Raw genomic sequence first — 19,194 nt, forward strand, 5'->3', positions numbered from 1 at the left:
CACATGTCGAGGAGCGTGTCAGGCTACATTTCACTGTGTGTTATACTTGTATAACTATGCATGTGACAAATAAAGAACCTTGAATCTGCATTATTGTTACAACTAACCCAGACTGTTGCTGTTACAACTGACCCAGACTCCTATAGCCATGAACTAGCTAACATTACAGCCAACGGCTAAAACATTAGCACTAAAGACCTACACAGAATATATCCCCATAGACATACAAATAACATAATTTAAGTTTGATGAGTTTAACTGAAAAGCAGATAATGTTATTAGAAATTGAAATAAAGTAGAAAAACTTACTTTTTGGCATACAAATTACTTTTTTTCGTGTTCTGCCTGAGTACTGACTCTTGTATGTGAAGTAGGTGGAATTAAGACACAGTTCCAAAAGCAAACACACGTGGTGGGTGAGTGGTCCTGTTGCTGAGGTTGGGGTCATCCTTTAATCTCTTACGAACTACCTCCACTGCTTCAGTGACTGGAATACAAGTGAAGAAAGATGTAACATTGTACGAGACCATCTCACACCTTCTCAACAATATCCAAGGTGTTCTGGATGTGATGTTCAGAGCTGCCTACCAGCGGGTTAACTTTGAGATGTTTTAGTTGATCAAGTTGATCATACAGACAATCGGTCTTAAAGGCGCACCCTGTTTATGTATCTTCGGTAAACCGTACAGACTTGGCGTAGCTTCCCCTGAGTATAGCCTGTCAGTAGCATTTCCTCAAGCCAGTAGAACACGAGTTCCTGGGTCTTGTTTCAGGGGCTCATAAGTATTTTTGTTGCTGAGAGTGACAAAATTTTCTCACAATCGTCTCTATGGTTTAGACGAGGGTAAGTGACTTCCCTTCCTCTGTGGTGATGTTGGATGCTGAGGGCTTTGCATTGCTGAGAGAGGCCGAAACTTTTGTCCACAGTTTCTTCTTCCACGTCTGTGACGTTATTTTTTCAAACTGCTGTTTCTGTGGCTGTAATCAGTTCTGCTAGTGGGATTTTTCTCTACATCACAGCAAAGTTCAATTCTTCACAGATTTGCTGTTTTCTGAGTTCAAAATTCTATAAATTGTGACAATACGCCCAACACCGCTTCTCCAGACAACCCCAAACCGTGACAGAGCCTCCACCGTGTTTGTAGACACTCACTGTTGTGCCTCTCTCCTGGTCTCATCCATACATACTGACAATGATTTGAGCCAAAAATTTCAAATTTGGATTCAAATCCATGAGATCTTCAGTCCAGTTCTTGTGTAGTTTGGCACATCTCAGCCTTTTCTCCCTGTTTGCCTTCTGTAAGCTGGTTGACAGTCACTCTTCCACTGAGACCATTTCTGATGACGGGAATAATCATCAGCTGAAGGGTCAGATGCATCTCTCACGTTCTGTGCCATGCCTTTGCTGGATTTGTTCTCAAAGACGTGACTTTCAGATACCATTCACTTGGCCCATTTCCACAGGATGCTGAGACACGCCTTCTTTTCAACTAAAGGATTTTGGAAATCATCTTGTTGGTGCAAACATTTTGTGTCTGTCAGACTGTGTTATCTTTGACATTTTGTTCTACATTCAATTAAAGAAATGGAAACATGTGTTTTTGTGACAGGCTGCTAGTGCCTAAAGATACAATGACAAATTGCTCCTATTCTTGTTTTTGCTGTTATGTGTTGCTTCTGTACTCTTTATGTGTGCTGACGTTATCCCTCCTGTCTCCGGTGACACCAATACATTTGATGCCAGAGTAGATTATTACTGACGTGTTTTCCTCCATACAGACTTCTTTTGTTAACAAAGTGAGAAAATCTCTCATATTTGCATCTCTAATGTTCCTGTGTAAATTTATAAATAAAAGGACTACAATGGAACGCTATGGAAATAAGCTTCCAGTGAACGCTTTTATAAGTGGACTTTCTATCAGGATGTTTCCTGGTGACCTAAGAGCACCGGGATGTTTCCTGGTGACCTAATTTGAATGAGTTGATCTCTCATTATCTTATATGGGGCGTGATTATGTCAGCTTTCATATAAACTGTCTGCTCGTAAGCTGACTGAAGTACAGACTTTCATTGCAAAAGAAATAAGTAAAAGCTTTAATTGAAGGGGTTTAACAATCATATTGCATTAACTGTTTAGGGCAGGGGTAGGGAACTCCAGGCCTCGAGAGCCGGTGTCCTGCAGGTTTTAGATGTGTCCTTGATCCAACACAGCTGATTTAAATGGCTAAATTAGCTCCTCAACATGTCTTGAAGTTCTCCTGGTAGAGTGTGGACAAATATAAACACTTAAAAACTAAAAAACAACACAAGTTGTTACATATCTACAATGCAGCATTAAAACAAACCAGAATCTGACGTAGATTTAAATGGAATAGTTTCCCTGTATTTGGAGTTCATTTCAACACTTTTAAGTTCTCAAAGGCTGTGTCCCAATTAAGAGACAGCACGCTTGAAGTACGCATTTTAAGTGCGGTTACGTCACCGCCACGCGACGACGGCTGTCCCAATTCGAAGTGTGCTTCAAATGCATCCAAATGCGCTGTCGATTTCTATGGGCTCAAAATGTGGTCATAAATATTTTGTACTTGTAAAAAAGATTTGTATGTGTAAAAAAGATTTGTGTGTGCGTAAAAAAGATTTGTGTGTGGACTTAGAAAAAAAAAACCTGCAAGTTACAAGTACGGATTTTGACCCTCAAAATCCGTACTTGTAACTTGCTGGAGCCTGGAGCTGCAGCCTATCCCAGCTGTCATAGGGCGAGAGGCGGGGTACACCCTGGACAGGTCGTCAGTCTGTCATAGGGCCAACGCACAGGGACAGACAACCATTCGTACTCACATAATGGCAATTTGGATTTTCCAATTAACCTATCCCCTCAAGCTGCATGTCTTTGGACGGTGGGAGGAAGCCGGAGTACCCGGAGGGAACCCACGCAAACACGGGGAGAACATGCAAACTCCACACAGAAAGCCCCCGGCCTGATGTTGGAATTGAACTCAGGACCTTGTTGCTGTGCGGCAACAGTGCTAACCACCGTGCCACTATCTATCTATCTATCTATCTATCTATCTATCTATATATATATATATATATATATATATATATATATATATATATATATATATATATATATATATATATATATATATATATATATATATATATATATATATATAAAATAATCTGACAATACTATAATATTGGCCATATTATATTTACATTGCCACAGTGAGATGAACAACATTAACAACATGAACTAATTGTTATTTACTGACTAATCTTAAATGACTGTTCAGCACAGAAATGAAGCCCAACAAGCATGTTTTACAGTCCCGTGGTCTCAGCCTCAGATACTCAACTAAAGTGATGTCATGACAAAAATGAATGACCAACAAAACATTTTTCTCCTTCATTTCTGTCAAACAAAGCTGTATGTAACGTGTCTCGCGGTTAGCATCATGGTTGCTAGGCAACCTGAACAGCGCGACGAAGCGTATACCGTCCCATTTCCAGTGTTGGGGAGTAACGGAATACATGTACCGCCGGTACGTATTTAAAATACAAAATATGAGTAACTGTATTCCGTTACAGTTACCGTTTAAAAAGGTGGTATTCAGAATACAGTTACTTTGTTGAAATAAATGGATTACACTGCGGTACTTTCCTGTTTCATTTTGTCGCGGGTCAGGACTGTTTGGGTTTTGTTTGACAGCTACGTTCTGTTGTTCCAGGCGGCAGCGTTACGGTTGCCATGGTTACAGGGCGACGCTCTCTCTCTCTGCGACTGTGTGCTTCCTGGGTGAGAGAGCGCCTTTTCGTTGTTGTTGTTGTGGTGCTAAGCTAACAGGCTGAATGCTACAAGCATAGCTCTAAAGAATGTAGCATCATGGGCAGTGTAGTCCGTGTTGCAGGGAGAATGGACTGCCATACACGTTATGGGTCTGTGAGCGCGAGGAGGGAGAAAAAGGGGAGTGGAAAGGTACGAGTTGTCATCGAGCAAAAACGGGAGCTGGAAGCATGTAAATATAATAATAACCACTGCAGCCAAGAAGAGTGCCTGATGAGCCCAGTTGTAAGTAAGCTATTAAGACTCGACTGTACACCGTGTTCGTGTTTTCCTCCGAAAACAATAAGTTCCGTTGGAGCAGTCTTTCAATGCCTCTCTCTGTCTCTGGCAAGCAGAGTTGACCCACACAACAAAGCTATTAAAGCTATATTATGCCGTATTATGCTGGGCTTACTGTGCGATTTTTTCAGTCGCGCGATTCAGCTCCTGCTCAAACTGTACGATTGACTCGCAGGGGTTAGAAGTTCATAGGTCACGATGCAGGGTCTCACACTATACGACCCGATGCTCTGATGCGACCTGAGTGCTCACACTGTGCGTCCATAAAATGAAGGTTATGACAGAAATTCTGTCGCTCGCTCTCCCTCTCTGTCTTTCACTCACACAGACACGCCACCACCACCATCAACTTTGCTAAATTGCTAATGAAAAACACTGATCAGCCAGCTGTGATTGAGCAGCAGTGTAGATCCAACTATTTTCAAGGTTGTTGTGGTCGTGATAATTTTGTGAGGCCACATCGAAAAGGCTCGGATGAGCTTTCCAAAGTTCTACAAGTTGTGCCTCCATCGCTTGTGTCCAGATCACACGCTGCACTGCCATGCTGCGCCGTCTTTTTCGCTGACATTTGTGTTTGCGCGTGCGCAGTGTGACAAACTGCGGTGACACCCTCACGACGGTCGTGAGGATTTCAAACCCTCACGACCAAGCGATTGATGATCGGGAGCTCGTCGTGAGGTGTTAATCTCTTCTCGTTACCCCACGTATACTACACGATGCACGACGCACGATGAAGGCCAAAATCGGGCCGATCGCCAAAACGGTCGCACGACTCAAAAATCGGCTCAAAATGGGCCAAAAAATCGCACAGTGTAAGCCCAGCATTAGTCAGAGGTCCCTTTACTACAGTTCGGAGTCGCGGACCTTCAGTAATAGTAATGAATCACACAGCAATCGTACATTCACGTTGTTGTAAAAAGCATGATAATATATTAAGTATTCCAAAGTATTCAGAATACGTTACTGTCATTGAGTAACGTAACGGAATACGTTACAGAATACATTTTGGGGCATGTATTCTGTAATGGAATACATTTTAAAAGTAACCTTCCCAACACTGCCCATTTCACAAGCCTTTCACTTCCGCACTTCTCGTACTTATAGTACGCACCGTACGTAGTACGCGTAGTGCGCGTACTTCAAGCGTTCAGTCTCTTAATTGGGACACAGCCAAAGTGTGATACGTGTACCACTGGTGGTACGTGGGCTCCCTCTAGTGGTACATAGGAACGCCCCAAACATTTTTTTAAAGATTAAATAATATACCATGTTCTGATCACTTGTTACATCCTGTGTATGACAGTTCAAATAAATAACATTCACATAATAAAATTGTGTGTAAACAGGCATATATTACTGTACTGGTGCAATAAAAGTACTTTTTGAAGTACAATTCTCCAAACACTTACATTTACTCAAGCAGGGTTAGGGGTTGCCACCTCAGCATGCAGTCTAGTTCTATAGTCTTGCTAATGACCTATTGTTAATCAACTGTTTCAGCACACTGGACCTCAAGGACTGAAGTTTGACACCCCTGATCTAGAGTCTCATAGATTTCAATTTGTTCACTAATTTTAAGTTTAAAACACGAGTACTATGCTGCTAACGTTGAGCTCATCTTGCTGCAGGGATACCACTAGGTGGAATTGTTACATAAGCTCTACTGCAAGCACTCGCACCACTATGCATCTCTTCATGTCTATGAATGTCAGTTGCAGCACTTAAACCAGTTCAAAAAAATCCTGTTATTAAAAAAAAACAAAAAAAAAAAAAAAAAAAAACAAACAGTATAAAGCCAGACACCAAAACAAAAGTTGCTCTAAGTTAACTTAAGTTTATTAAGACATTCATATAATCCAAGAGGAGGAAATCTGAAAAGTAGTCAAGGAGGGGAACGGGCAATATACTCTAAGGGTAAAACCACGTCAGCAAAATATAGCCAACCAGTGAGGGATTCTGATATATAGCAAGTGGGATAAAAAAAAAAAAAAAAAATATATATATATGGTACATTTAAATTAAACACATTCACGAAGATAAACAAAAAGCAAGTGAATCCTACAGTATAACATGACAAAAGCCTCTATTAAGCAGGCCCACGATACATCGCACATATGTTAGCATAACATAATTTGCAGACTTTATACAGCACTTATACCTTTTAGTCCACAAGTAAGTTACTAAATGGTGGAGAACATCGAATACACGCATCTTAAGTGAACATGGAAAGAAATACCTGATAAGAACCTTAATGCTTATAGACCCCATGGCTTTGCAGCTCCAACCAATCAACTGTCAAGGTCAGAATCTACAACTGTCCAAGAGGGACCACCAAAGAAGTCACCTCGCTTTTAACACATACCAAAATTCTGATCGAAGGTTTAGCATTGAGAAGTTTTTTTTTCCCCTCGAATAATAAGCACAATGCAAGTGGACAATCGCTATCACTGCGTTTAAAACAAAAAGAAAAATCTCAGGGCTCAAATCAGGTCGGCCACATTCATAGGCATCTCCTCCACGGTTGTATTGTAAAACGTCTCAATGTCACGAAGAATCCTCTTGTCCTCCTCAGTCACAAAGTTGATAGCAACTCCTTTTCTGCCAAAACGGCCACCGCGACCAATTCTGTGGAGGAAAATTGGACCATGTTAGACTCAGAGAGGCAACAACAGAGCACATTCTTCCAAAGAAACTCAACTCACCTATGAATGTAGTTCTCACGGTTTGTGGGAAGGTCATAGTTAATGACCAGGGAAACCTGCTGTACATCAATTCCACGAGCCTGGTGTGGGAGGGGAGAAAAAGACATGTTCAATTTAACTCCTTAACAGACAGACTGATGAAGACTGCATATTATTAATGTTGCTCGCGAATAAGTAACAGATTCCTACGTTAAAAGAACCCATTGTGGAGAACGAGCCCTAATCTCCCAAAAGTTTCAACTGCTTGGTCATTTCAGGACTTTTGCAGGATTAAAAACATTTTGGGTTGTAACGTCACAGATGATCATGAGTGTTGATCACACTTACCAGAAGATCAGTAGTGATCAACACTCTGCTTGAGCCAGACCTAAACTCCCTCATAATCACATCACGCTCCTTCTGGTCCATGTCACCGTGCTGCAAATGGAAAATATAGATTAATACTGATGAGCAAAAGCATTTGCTTGCACCAACATAAGATTCAAGCAGGGAGAGGACGTGTCATACCAGAGCAGAGACGGTGAAGTCTCTAGCATGCATCTTTTCAGTCAACCAGTCGACTTTTCTCCTGGTGTTGAGGAAGATCACAGCCTGTGTGATTGTCAGAGTCTCATACAGATCACAGAGAGTGTCCAACTTCCACTCCTGGAAACAAACACGAGGTTATGAGATGTAAAGCACTGTTAACTGAAAAACATCAACATGAAGTCACAGCAGAATCCTGTAGTTTAACATCTACCCCACTTCCATGTTAAATGAGGAGCAGCTATTGTGTAACACAGGATTTCGAGACAAAGGAAACTGGACATTAAGAAAGAGGTCCCTCCTAGCCTCATTTCCAATACCATGCCTTTGATCTCCTTCTCTGGTGTACCCATGCTTACACGGCCACATGAGCTAAACCTGTGAGGCTTGGCTCCTGCAGTTTCAGCAGGGTGCTTTAGAGAGAAGGGAAATTAAAACATTCACAGTGGTACAAGATTATCAGCAGAAATCTTACCAACCTCTCGCTCCACATTAATGTAGAACTGCTTGATACCCTCAAGGGTAAGCTCTTCTTTCTTCACCAAGATGCGAACGGGATCTCGCATGAACTTCTTAGTTACCTCCAACACATCTGCTGGCATTGTGGCTGAGAGCAGGACCACCTGAAGAAGCAGCACTACATGTTACACCACCCCCCCCAAAAAAAAAAATCAACATAAAATTTGTTACAAGCGTATTAAAAGACAATGCCAATTGTGGCACTTGACCTTGAGATTGCAGCCAAAGAACATTAAGAAAGAGGTTCGACCACATCTCATTTTCAGTCAAGTGCACAATAATCTGCTTCCACGTAAAAAAATCTGCTATCATCATTGCATGAAACAGAAAATCTGGATCACACAATTATAGCAGACCTCTGTTGATGCAGAAGGGCATCTTATTTGTTCTCTGGTGTGCGTTGGTTTCTTACTTGAATGTTTGTGCTCAGTTTCTGGAAGATCTCATAGATCTGATCCTTGAAGCCGCGACTCAACATCTCATCGGCTTCATCCAGAACAAACATCTTGATCCATTTTGGAGCTGCAGAGAAATGTCATGTTTGTTAGCAAACATATCACCAATCCGAGCTTCCAGTAAGCAGGACCTGTAATACTTACACAGGTGCTTCCTGTTCAGCATGTCGTACACACGTCCAGGTGTGCCCACCACTATGTGAGGGGCCTCGGCCTGGAGCTTCTGTATTTCACTACGGAGATTGGTCCCTCCAATGCAGGCATGGCAGGTTGCCCCCATGTAGTCACCCAAAGCCAGAATTACCTTCTGGATCTAAGAAGGGGAGATGGGACAGAAGAACTTGTTTAAGATAATGTGGCACAGAGAGCCAGACAAGACTCGCAAACTGCAGAAAAACTGTTTAAAGTGATCAGTAGAGTAAAAGAAACTCTCCATTTCAAGAGTCAGTCCCGAAAGATGGTATGCCATCACATCACTCAGTTTTTCACAGAAAAATTCGAAAGCATTTCACCTTTCAGACCAATGTAGCCACGGACAGAGACTACATTAGCTTAAGAAGATACTCGTCAAATCTTTTGGAATTTGAACAAATCTTTAAAAGATTGTACCTTAGGATCTGAATTAGTGTCCTCAGTACGCTGCTTAGGTCTGAGGTACTGCTGAGGTTTATGGTGACCTCAGGAACAGCATACCTGCTGAGCCAGCTCTCTAGTCGGAGCCAAAACCAGAGCCTGAGTCTCCTTCTGCTCAATATCCAACTGCTGCAAGATAGAGATGGCAAATGTGGCTGTCTTGCCAGTTCCAGACTGGGCCTGAGCAATGACATCATAGCCTGACAGTAAGGGGAAAAAATTATTTTAAGTACATATATTTGTTTCTCAAAACAGAAACAGGCTAAACAACAAAATCATCCTTTGCAAGATTTGACTCATTAACTAATCATTTTACAGTACTGAGTGATCAGCATGAAACAAAGTTATCCCCATGTTTTGGGTAAGTCCCGAAAGATGGTAGACCATCATTTCACTCAAACATCTACAATCCTATTCTGAGTTTAAAAAGAAAAGTGTCTGTACCTTTGATGCAAGGGATGATGGCCCTCTGTTGAATGGCAGATGGTTTTTCAAAACCATATGCGTATATGCCCCTGAGAAGAGTCTCCTTCAGGTTCATATCATCAAAGTTGTCTGTAATCTCATTCCAGTTGCTCTGAATTTTGGGAAAGACAGTACATGGGTGAATTAGTACTTCAATGATCCAGTTACAGCCAAAAATATAGTGCCAGTGCTTGTATTTCGCCATACTACTTACCTCGATGACACCATCAGGCTCCATTCCATCTGGTCCCCCATGGTCTCTATCTCTTGAGCTGTTGGAAATGAAACACTCTTCAATTTTTACATAAAATGTGACCTTAAAAATAAACTGAACGCATGCTACAGCGGTCGTTTCTTCCAGGCGTCATTTAATGTGAAGGCCTGCTGCTCACTCATCTCCAACAATAAGACCGCCTATTTCGCGCTCAGGGTGAGAAACTAAAACACAGAAATTACGTTAGATATGTAGTGAGATAGTCAATCGTAGCCTGGGTTACGCCCCAGCGATCTAGTTCCACAGTCTGGAGGTTCACTGAGCGCACGTGTCAAATTGCACGAGCCGGGCTCCACTGCTAGTCCCTCATAAAATGGCCGCTTACGTAACCTCCAAAGATTTGAGGCTGGCTCCTTATACCCACTGTGGTCCCCGGTAACTCAAGATTAAAATTACATCTGTACACTTTGGATGTACCTCAACATGGAGCTCCGCTTCGCTCACCGTTAGCCAATATGTCGGACAGTTGGGCCTGTACTGCCAACGGTGGCTTCTTCTGAGGCCTACATACAGCCTGGACCGACGACTCTCAATTTGGATAATCCCCAGCTACAATAGTAAACAAAGGGTTCTACTAATCACTACAAAGTCCTGGTATACTTTGAGTATGACGTGGCCAAATATTAAACATTTAAAGCAGAATGCTTTTAAAAGCAGTTTGGAACTACGGTGTGTAACGGAGCAGCTAGCGTCACATAGCTAACAGTTAGCCCCAGCGGTTGGGGCCTAGTTAGCTATTTAATAACTAATTTTGCATAACACTAACTGCAAACCACTTTCTCGAGGTTAGACGCAGATAAATATTCAGCGTCGTTTTTAAAAAAAAAAAAAAACTCGCCCAAACGTATTCTCTTACCTGTTGTAATCAGCAGAATCGCTAGACATGATCCGTTCCCAACTTCAGCATGCGAGTGGAAAGATCGCTGCTCGAGAATACAACTGCATTTATGGAGCCGGACTATTTTCACCGACAAACTCAGTGCCCAATTTGGCTGACAATAAAATATTAGTTGACTGACTTAATGTTTGAATCACATTTTATTTAACACACTACTTGTTGTGTTCAAATATGTCTTTAGATAAACAATAAAATGTTAAAATTGTTCCAGACTATATTCCTCGGCGGAAGGATATTGCAGTAATAGTGGGTGCTCGGGCTCGCTACCGTGTCTCTGATAGGTCAAAACTCGCTCTGACAAGTGTTGTGCAACATTTTTGGAGAGAAGGTTTGCATGAGGCCCATGCAAGCGGGGTTCAAGAAATAAAATGAAGTTTACTACCACACAGGCAGAGCTAACCGAGGCTTTGCTGTCCAAGTGTGATTATTAAATAACTTTTAATTGGCATAGAGTTTAAAAAGGGACAATGCTGCAGTTTCTGTGTCTTTGACACACTTGCTGTTCCATATTTATCAGTTATGTGTAGTGTTTGAGGCAGGTTTAAACAATTAAAGTACACAGTCACTTCCATATGTGGAGTGACAGATATAGAAGTGGTATCTTGCATATTGTAAGGAAAGCTGATTGGACAGGCAAACTTGTCATAACAATAACTGCTTTGGGGAAAGTGTGGGGAGAAATCTGGAGAAGGCTTCTTCTTGGCATATCATTCAGTAGATTTCTGCTACCTGCTGGACTTAAGCAACTGACAGTTTGTACGAACTAATTCTCTGTCAGTCTCTTGTGTTTCTTTATTCCAGAAATCAGAGACGTTACACAGAGGAGACACTCAAAGACTTATGAAAAAAGGACATTGGAAAGTACTGACAGCTAAGATTGGTTGTACTTATGTTAGGGTAAAAGTTAACAAGCCTTGATTTAAAAAAAAAAAATCAGATTTGACTGGAGAGTCTATACATGCAGTTTTTATCTCCTGGTGACCTTTGAGACGAAAGTTCAGTTAGATAATGCTTCAATTAGTCTCCGCTGAGTCAGAGACTTGCTTTGATAAAGTTACCCAGTTTAGCTGAGCTAACACAACCATTTTCTCCCTGTGTCACCTCTCTACTTTCTACGTTTCACCTTCTTGGAGAAGTTCCTGATTTACTTGGAAGACCTTGGACTCTACTCTGGTTTAGACAATGTTAACTAGATTATTATGAGATTATTATTATAATACATATTTAGAGGATTATTCTCTAAATATGAGAGAAGCATACAATAATAATCAATTGTGAGGCACACTCACGTGACTGGATATAATATCCCTGTTTACTTTAAAAAACAAATTTAGATTCTGTATATTTAAGCCTTCCCCTACAGCAAAGCTGTTTTAATGGCCAGGTTTTATTTGATCTCTGGTAGTCGTGCTTGCATTGTTAGAAAAAGAAAGAGCATATTTCTCCCATATCAGCTTCTCTTCATTGGCTACCTGTTAAATGTAGACTCACATTTAATATTCTTCTCCTTACATACAAGATCTTGAATAATCGGGTCCCATTTTATCTTCAAGACCTTATATCACCCTAACAGAGCACTTTGCTCTCAGACTTGTGGTTCCTGGGATATTTAGTAGAATAGGAGGCAGAGCCTTTAGCTTTAAGGCCCCTCTTCTGTGGAACGGGACAGACACACTCTCTACTTTTTGATTAAGCTTATAGTAAGGGCTGGATAACTAACCCCAAACCTTCCCTTAGTTACACTTCACTGACTGTTTATTCTTCACACTCTCTATATGTTTATACATCACTTTGCATTTAATCAATAGTTATTTTTATGTTTGGCTCTCTCCCACAGTGTGTCTTTTGTCCTGTCTTCCTCCCCTCACGGCACATGGCCGCTCCTCCTTGAGCCTGGTTCTGCCTGAGGTTTCTTCCTGTTAAAAGGGAGTTCTCTGTCCCACTGTTGGGTCATTTGATTGTTGTTAAGCTTTTAGCTAAAACATTTGAGCAACTCTATGGACCATCCAGCAGTATCAGCGCACCACTCTTAAACCAGCACTTGTGATGACTTTTGACTCAGCCAATAAGAGGGAAACTTCATTCTTTCTTTTCTGCTAGAACCACAAACCACAAGTAAGTAGGGTACCATAATTCATATACTTAATATTAAGTGAAATTACTGTCTTATCAACAATGAAAAGGTTGTGGTACACATGTCAAATAAGATTACAAATACTTTATTCATCCACAAATGTTACAAAATTGCTCTGTTAAAGCAACCAACAACAAAAAGCTTTGCCTTTGCGGTTGGATTTTTCCTTTTTTTTCCTTTAATTAAATACAGTGGAGATATGGTTTGAATTTCACAGATGCAGGCTTTTGGAAACTATATTAATGCACAATGGTGTAGTAGTTAGAGAAGAGTTCCTCCCCTGCTGAAATGTCCCTGAGCGACACTAGCACAACACACCGCAGACGCCTCTGTGTACCCTGGCTGTAGTTGACGTTAGGGAGATACTGGCGGAGCTCAATGGGAAACTTGTCTGGCAGGTCGTACTCCTGGTAGCACACGTTGGCAGGCCTCTCGTAGGAGCAGTTGTTCACATATTGACCCACAGCCAGGGGGTTATGGGGAGTGTCTGTCAGCCAGCTTGTGTCGCTGGTCAAATAAGGACCTATTCTGTCTCTTCCACTGCACGACTTGAACACCATCCTAGAGATGCCTTTGTCATTTCCATCAACCAGGATGCCATCAATGCATCTGAAAACAAAGGGGTTTCTGATGGACTGAAGAAGAATGGGCTCATAGGGTTGGTAAACAGTTCCGGGATACATTGCAACTGTTGCTCCTTTGGGTACAAATCCCTTGGTGACAAAGACTCCAGTTCCTGCGAAGGATAAAGTGCTAGGCTTCCGCTCAATGCAGAATCCCAGTGTCTGTAACATGGCATCCTGTCCGCACACCGGATCTCCTCCAACCTGCTCTGCTTCACTTGTTAGCTGCAGCATAAATGGAGTCTGGAACTGCCTCTGATGAAACCCATGTTTCCTGAACAGGGCTCTGAAGAGCGCCAGCAGGCTCCGTGAAACCTCCTCATCGGGGACTAGCTTATCTTTCGAGCGCTCAGTCACCTTCCGCAGTGTTTTCTCATTTTTAGACAGGTTGAAGACTACCCAAGGCACAAACCTGTGTCGGTAGGACTTCCATTTGTTCTGAAATCTTCGCAAAACAACTGTAAACATCCAGAGACTTGTTTGTATGTCGGACATTGAAGAACGAGGTTCTTTGGATGAATCGTCGAGTCGTTTCCGATAACTTGCTTCAAAATAAAAAAAACAAACACTTGTTGCTATTTCAAAACGTAGAACGAACTTTAAATTTGTTTTGCTTAAATATCTTTAGATATGTATTTTATGTTTGATAAGGAACAAAAATCGATAATTAACACTTCTGGAAGTTGTATAGGTTATAGGCTATAAATTGTATGCTCTTATTTTGAAGAGCTGTGATTCAACCGGAAAAACTTTTTACGCGACTTGTAAAAACTTTACGGGCACTAAGCCAGCTGGATGGGAGGAAGAGTAGCCCGGCAGTGACAAACATGGTATGAAATTACTCTTTTTTTATTTATTTTATTATTGTTTGTAGGGGCAAATATAACATGTACCCATTCACATAAACGTATAAAAACACATCTCTTCGGATTCATATCATAGTATTAAAACTGCTTTTAATACCTTAAATTCGCCTGAAATAATGAAAACAAACAGCCCCCTCTCCTTTAGCATTAGCTAAGTAGCTCACAGTGGGGCTAACCAACAAGCACAGTGAGCTAACTACGATTGCTATCATTTAAACACATAAAATGACAACTTTTAGATCGTTGTCGTGTGGAATGCGTAACTTTATCAGTAGTATTGATATTAAGACAAGGAAACCGCCAGTCAATACACTAGAAGTCGGTAAATGCAATCAGCATAGCATATCGCTGCTAGTTCCCTCTTACTGTGATTTAGATGTGTTTCGCCAGAGTTCACTGTAGCTAACAGCTAGCCTACCCTTTGTGGTTATTGAAGAGCGGCACGATTATTTCGTTCAGTACTGAGATAACGATTATTTATAATTTTTTCAATTACAGAATTGTTTTTATTGCAGTGCCACGTAAAGACACCGCCTTCATATCTTTGTATCAAAATACAAAAGTCACCTGAATTTAGTGCGCCTCAGAGAAGGAAAAACACTGTACCAAAACTTAATACAAACTTAAATCAGCAGTGCACTTCTTTCACATTTACATTGTGCTACATCCCTGTTAATTCAACTTTATAAATTACTCTTTGCAGAGACATCAGGTCTTTATTCACCTGGCCCATGTGCATTGCCTATAAGCAAAATCTAAAGTTTCTCACTCCATTCAGTGTACCTGCATGATGGATGTGAATAAAACTCGAAGCAGTGTACTTCACATATGGGAGATCCTATCTCTAGCAGCATTGCCACTTTAGGAAAGTAAATAAAGGAGATAAATCTTTTGTTTGTCCTGTATGTTTACCCTTTACCTGAAGCCTTTACTACTCACTATGTTTAGTGGACAGAAATATTTGGCCAAATAGAATCTTGATTGGCTGTTGATGTCAGCGTGTCTTTGTGAGCTGCATGGATGTGCAGACTATATTACTGTTATAAGGTAACAGTTATAATTGAGACACACAGGCACACGGTCAGGTGCTGATTTAGTGAGCATTTGATTTGCTTTTGCTCTGCGTTTTGTTGGTGAAGCACACATTTCAGTATTTGCAAAGTCACATTCATTTAATTGTGGGAGGCTAAAATCGTACTTGAGATTAAAATGTGATTAATTGAGCAGCCCTAGGTTATTGTGTGAAAATTCAGATGGTACGCTTTGCAGTGTTATTGTAATCTCCCATTCTGTGCAAGTCGCACAGGGAATTAATACGTGAAAAAATTACTCCATATTGTTGTTGCTGCCTCATACCTTCAGCTATTTGTGTATTTTGGCTATTTGAGTATGTGCCCTGTGTGTTGTGTCTGTGCAGAACAAGCTGAAGTCCTCGCAGAAGGATAAAGTTCGCCAGTTCATGATTTTTACACAATCCAGTGAGAAGACTGCAGTGACCTGCCTGGCACAGAATGACTGGAAGCTAGATGTTGCCACAGATAAGTTTTTCCAAAGTCCAGAGCTCTACATTTCAAATCTAAAGGGGGCCTTAGACAAGAAGAAGCTTGAGCAGCTGTATAACAGATACAGAGGTATAGAAAAAGCACCGCTATAATGTTTCCATTGGTTAGAAATTGTATACACAGCACAGGACTGAAATTAATACTCTGAATGGTTAATCAGTTAATTCATTTTTCTTGTTCTTAGATCCTCATGACGACAACAAAATAGGCATTGATGGGATCCAGCAATTCTGTGACGACTTGGGTTTGGACCCTGCCAGTATAAGCGTCCTTCTCATCGCCTGGAAGTTCAGGGCAGCAACACAGTGCGAGTTCTCGAAACAGGAGTTCATGGAAGGCATGACAGAACAGGGGTGAGAAAAACATTTTCAGATGGTAAAAGAAGAGGGGGGAAACTGTGTTCCTATGTGTGATGTGCAACAATCCTTCAAACACTGGTGTAACTTTAAGTAAGACTGATGGGGTGGATTGTTGTGCAAATGCACGTATTCATTTAAAAATGCTTATTTTGTGATTTTATTTGGAGAAAGATGCAAACATATTTCCGAAATTGTTTGAGCACAGTAAATGTAAATAAAAACAGAATTTAGATTGGAAAAGTTTTTAAATGCTGTATTTCCTAAAAAAATAGAAAAAGACATCACACTAGAGGTTGAGTAGCAACAAATTTAATTGTTTTTTTTTTTAAATAATACCAAATTTGATATCAGCATCACATATCAAAGATTTTGGCACAGAGGCATAATTCCCACTGTGTTGCATCGCCTCTTTTTATGTCACCGTTAGTGCTCTTCAGCTCTCGCTTCATGTTAATGCGGTACGTGCTGACTGTGGGTTGACATTTTTGAAGTGAAAAAAAAAAATTCCTTTCCTGTAAAAATTGTCATCTGAACGTAGTATAAAAAATGGTCGCAGTTTCCTGGTCTGAAAAACCCGCATTCTTTTTAATGGCCTCTAGGAGGCGATAGAGGTGTTGCAAGAGAAGTTCTGGTCCCATGTGGAAAAACGGCTTTCTACTTGGACTTCTGGAAACAAGTTTCTGCTAAGCTCATGGGCTTAGCATTTAGCATTTCAGATCATACTGAATAAAGCATTGAGTGTTTTTTGCAAATTTTGGTCAATTTTAGTGTCAGAATGGACGATTGTCCAGGATGTGTCTGTTGACCACAACAACTTGTGCTTGATCAATCTTAGCCACGCCTTTATTCAATGTCCGTACATCTGAATGGGCCGCATATGTTGCTCCAAAACCTTCACGTAGCGTTAAGCATTAACGGTGCCTTCACAGATGTGCAAGTGATCCCTTCCGCATGCTCTAATGTGGCTCATGGGAGCCTTTTGCACACAATCATGTTAGTTAGCTGGGAGGTGTTCCACCAGGTGGTGTTTTGCGGGTTGCAAAGATTTTCTAGCTTTGTTCTTCTGGTCTGACCCATTTTTTAAAATTGTTTTTTTTAACTGTGTTGCTAAAGATAAACAACTAAATAAATAAAAATGAGCATATTGTTCAAAAAGTAATAAGAAATATCAGTCTTTATCTGATCTGATCCGATCCTCCTTATACTACGAGGCCAATCCCAAAAGTAAGGTCTCCTATTTTGTATTTCCTATGTATTTCGAAAACAATAGGAGACCTTACTTTTGGGGTTGCCCTCGTACATCAGTTTCATGTGGGGCTGAAACGATTCTGATGATTATTATATTTTGCTTTTATTTACATTTTACACACTGCCCCAACTTTTCTGGAAACGGCGACACCAAAGTAAAGTTCTGTGATAATTTACATTTTTATGCTATAAAATCACTGACAACTGTAAAGGCTCCAGGGTCTGCTTGGACTTTGTCAGATATAAACCAGTTGCTACATTTTGCCGCTTCATTTTTAGCCACTGGACAGCAACAGTGTTTTGTTTTGTTTTTTTATCCTTCTGCAGGTGTGACAGCATAGAGAAGCTAAAAGCTCAGCTCCCTAAGATAGAGCAAGAATTAAAGGACTCAAGGAAATTTAAGGACTTCTACCAGTTTACATTTAATTTTGCAAAGAATCCTGGCCAGAAAGGTTTGGGTAAGAATCCTTTTAATGCTCATTGGCTGTTTTTGTTTTCTTGGTTGAATTTCTTTTCGATTGAATACTGTTTTTCTTACAGATTTAGAAATGGCAATTGCATATTGGAATTTAGTTCTCCCGGGAAGATTCAAGTTCCTGGACCTGTGGAACAAATTTTTAGTTGTAAGTTTACAATAAATAAATCATAACAAGGCTATGCTAAGTACGCAGGTATCATCGTTTCTCAGAAATAAACTTTGCTCCTCATCCTTTGCAGGAACACCATAAAAGATCGATTCCTAAGGACACTTGGAATCTCTTACTAGACTTCAGCACGATGATCACGGACGACATGTCAAATTACGACGAGGAAGGTTTGTAGATTTCTCGTTGGCAGTCATGTCTTGAAACGTGTTATTCAGAGTCAAATCGCTGAATCTGTTTTGCTTCTTCGATAGGAGCGTGGCCCGTCCTTATTGACGATTTTGTGGAGTTTGCGCGACCACACATCGGAACCAAAAGCACTGCAGTTTAAGGTCCGCTCTCACTGAAGTAACAGCCATGAGAGGTTTCTACAAAATCAGTGACTGGAGGACAGTGGAGTCACGCTGAGCTGGGAACTATGTTGCCTTTTCAACCCTCAGGACTGAAATATTTTACACAGCAGAGACTTTATATATATTATGTGTATGTACAAAAGGCATATCCGTTTGTTAGTTAACACGTGATAGTTTGAAACTTTTATCTAAAGTATTGGGCTTTTGTGTGCGCTCAAGCCAACTAGAGAGGAGTCTCCATTTGATCCCACGTGGGTCTCTGATGTGGTTGCACTCCGATACAGGTAGATATACACACTTGAACTGTAATGTAAACACAAGGGTTTGCAAAGAGGATGTCGTTCTTTAAATACTGAATTTTAATACTAGTGTGCATTTCCTGATTTTGGTTTTATGATATGTTTGTGTTACAAGTCAGTATCAAACATTGATTGTAATTTTTTAAATCATAATGCTGTTTGTTTAAACATGGATGCGTAAGGATAAAATAAATAATTCAGTTTGGTCTCTTTAAAGTTGCCAAGCCTCTGTGCATTTATACTTAGAAAGAGAAAATGAGACATTGAAAGTCAGTCTCTGTTTGGTTTATTGCCAAATACCCTCATTAACCTTTAGAAATGTCTTAATGTTTTATGGCACAAATCCAACAAGGTGCTAGAAACATTCCTCGAAGATTTTCATCAGGATTGACATGACGGCATGACAAAGATTTGCTGGCTTGATGATGAGAATCTCCTGTTCCACCACATTCCACTGGACTGAGTTGAGGTCATTTGAGTACAGTGAACTCATTGTGGTGTTCATGAAA

General features: G+C 40.7%; 3 protein-coding genes across 4 annotated transcripts; 1 reads left to right on the top strand and 2 right to left on the bottom strand.

Annotated features, from left to right (window-relative positions):
* Positions 1–5,944: 5,944 nt before the first annotated feature.
* On the bottom strand, positions 5,945–10,650 carry eif4a2 (eukaryotic translation initiation factor 4A2). Its single transcript, XM_080861913.1, has 11 exons — positions 10,556–10,650; positions 9,640–9,697; positions 9,405–9,537; positions 9,021–9,160; positions 8,472–8,640; positions 8,285–8,394; positions 7,833–7,976; positions 7,336–7,473; positions 7,156–7,245; positions 6,829–6,908; positions 5,945–6,751 (listed from the first exon to the last, which is right to left on the bottom strand). Exons 1-11 carry the CDS (start codon positions 10,582–10,584, stop codon positions 6,607–6,609), a joined length of 1,236 nt encoding a protein of 411 aa, XP_080718039.1. The 5' UTR covers positions 10,585–10,650; the 3' UTR covers positions 5,945–6,606.
* Positions 10,651–12,559: 1,909 nt separating this feature from the next.
* Positions 12,560–18,901, top strand: dcun1d1 (DCN1, defective in cullin neddylation 1, domain containing 1). 2 transcript variants are annotated; one of them, XM_080862074.1, is made up of 7 exons: positions 12,560–12,712; positions 15,638–15,851; positions 15,967–16,135; positions 17,717–17,847; positions 17,930–18,012; positions 18,107–18,203; positions 18,288–18,901. In XM_080862074.1, the coding sequence occupies exons 2-7, from the start codon at positions 15,680–15,682 to the stop codon at positions 18,362–18,364; spliced, it is 729 nt and encodes a 242-aa protein (XP_080718200.1). In that variant the 5' UTR covers positions 12,560–12,712; positions 15,638–15,679; the 3' UTR covers positions 18,365–18,901. The 2 variants fall into 2 exon arrangements, with proteins under 2 accessions (XP_080718200.1, XP_080718199.1); XM_080862073.1 differs by lacking the exon at positions 12,560–12,712 and adding an exon at positions 14,036–14,184.
* setd9 (SET domain containing 9) lies at positions 12,801–13,974 on the bottom strand. Its single transcript, XM_080862072.1, has one exon. It carries the CDS (start codon positions 13,847–13,849, stop codon positions 12,971–12,973), a length of 879 nt encoding a protein of 292 aa, XP_080718198.1. The 5' UTR covers positions 13,850–13,974; the 3' UTR covers positions 12,801–12,970.
* Positions 18,902–19,194: the final 293 nt, after the last annotated feature.

The sequence above is a fragment of the Rhamphochromis sp. 'chilingali' genome (assembly GCF_963969265.1).
Source record: "Rhamphochromis sp. 'chilingali' genome assembly, chromosome: 16".
NCBI classification, from domain to species: domain Eukaryota; kingdom Metazoa; phylum Chordata; class Actinopteri; order Cichliformes; family Cichlidae; genus Rhamphochromis; species Rhamphochromis sp. 'chilingali'.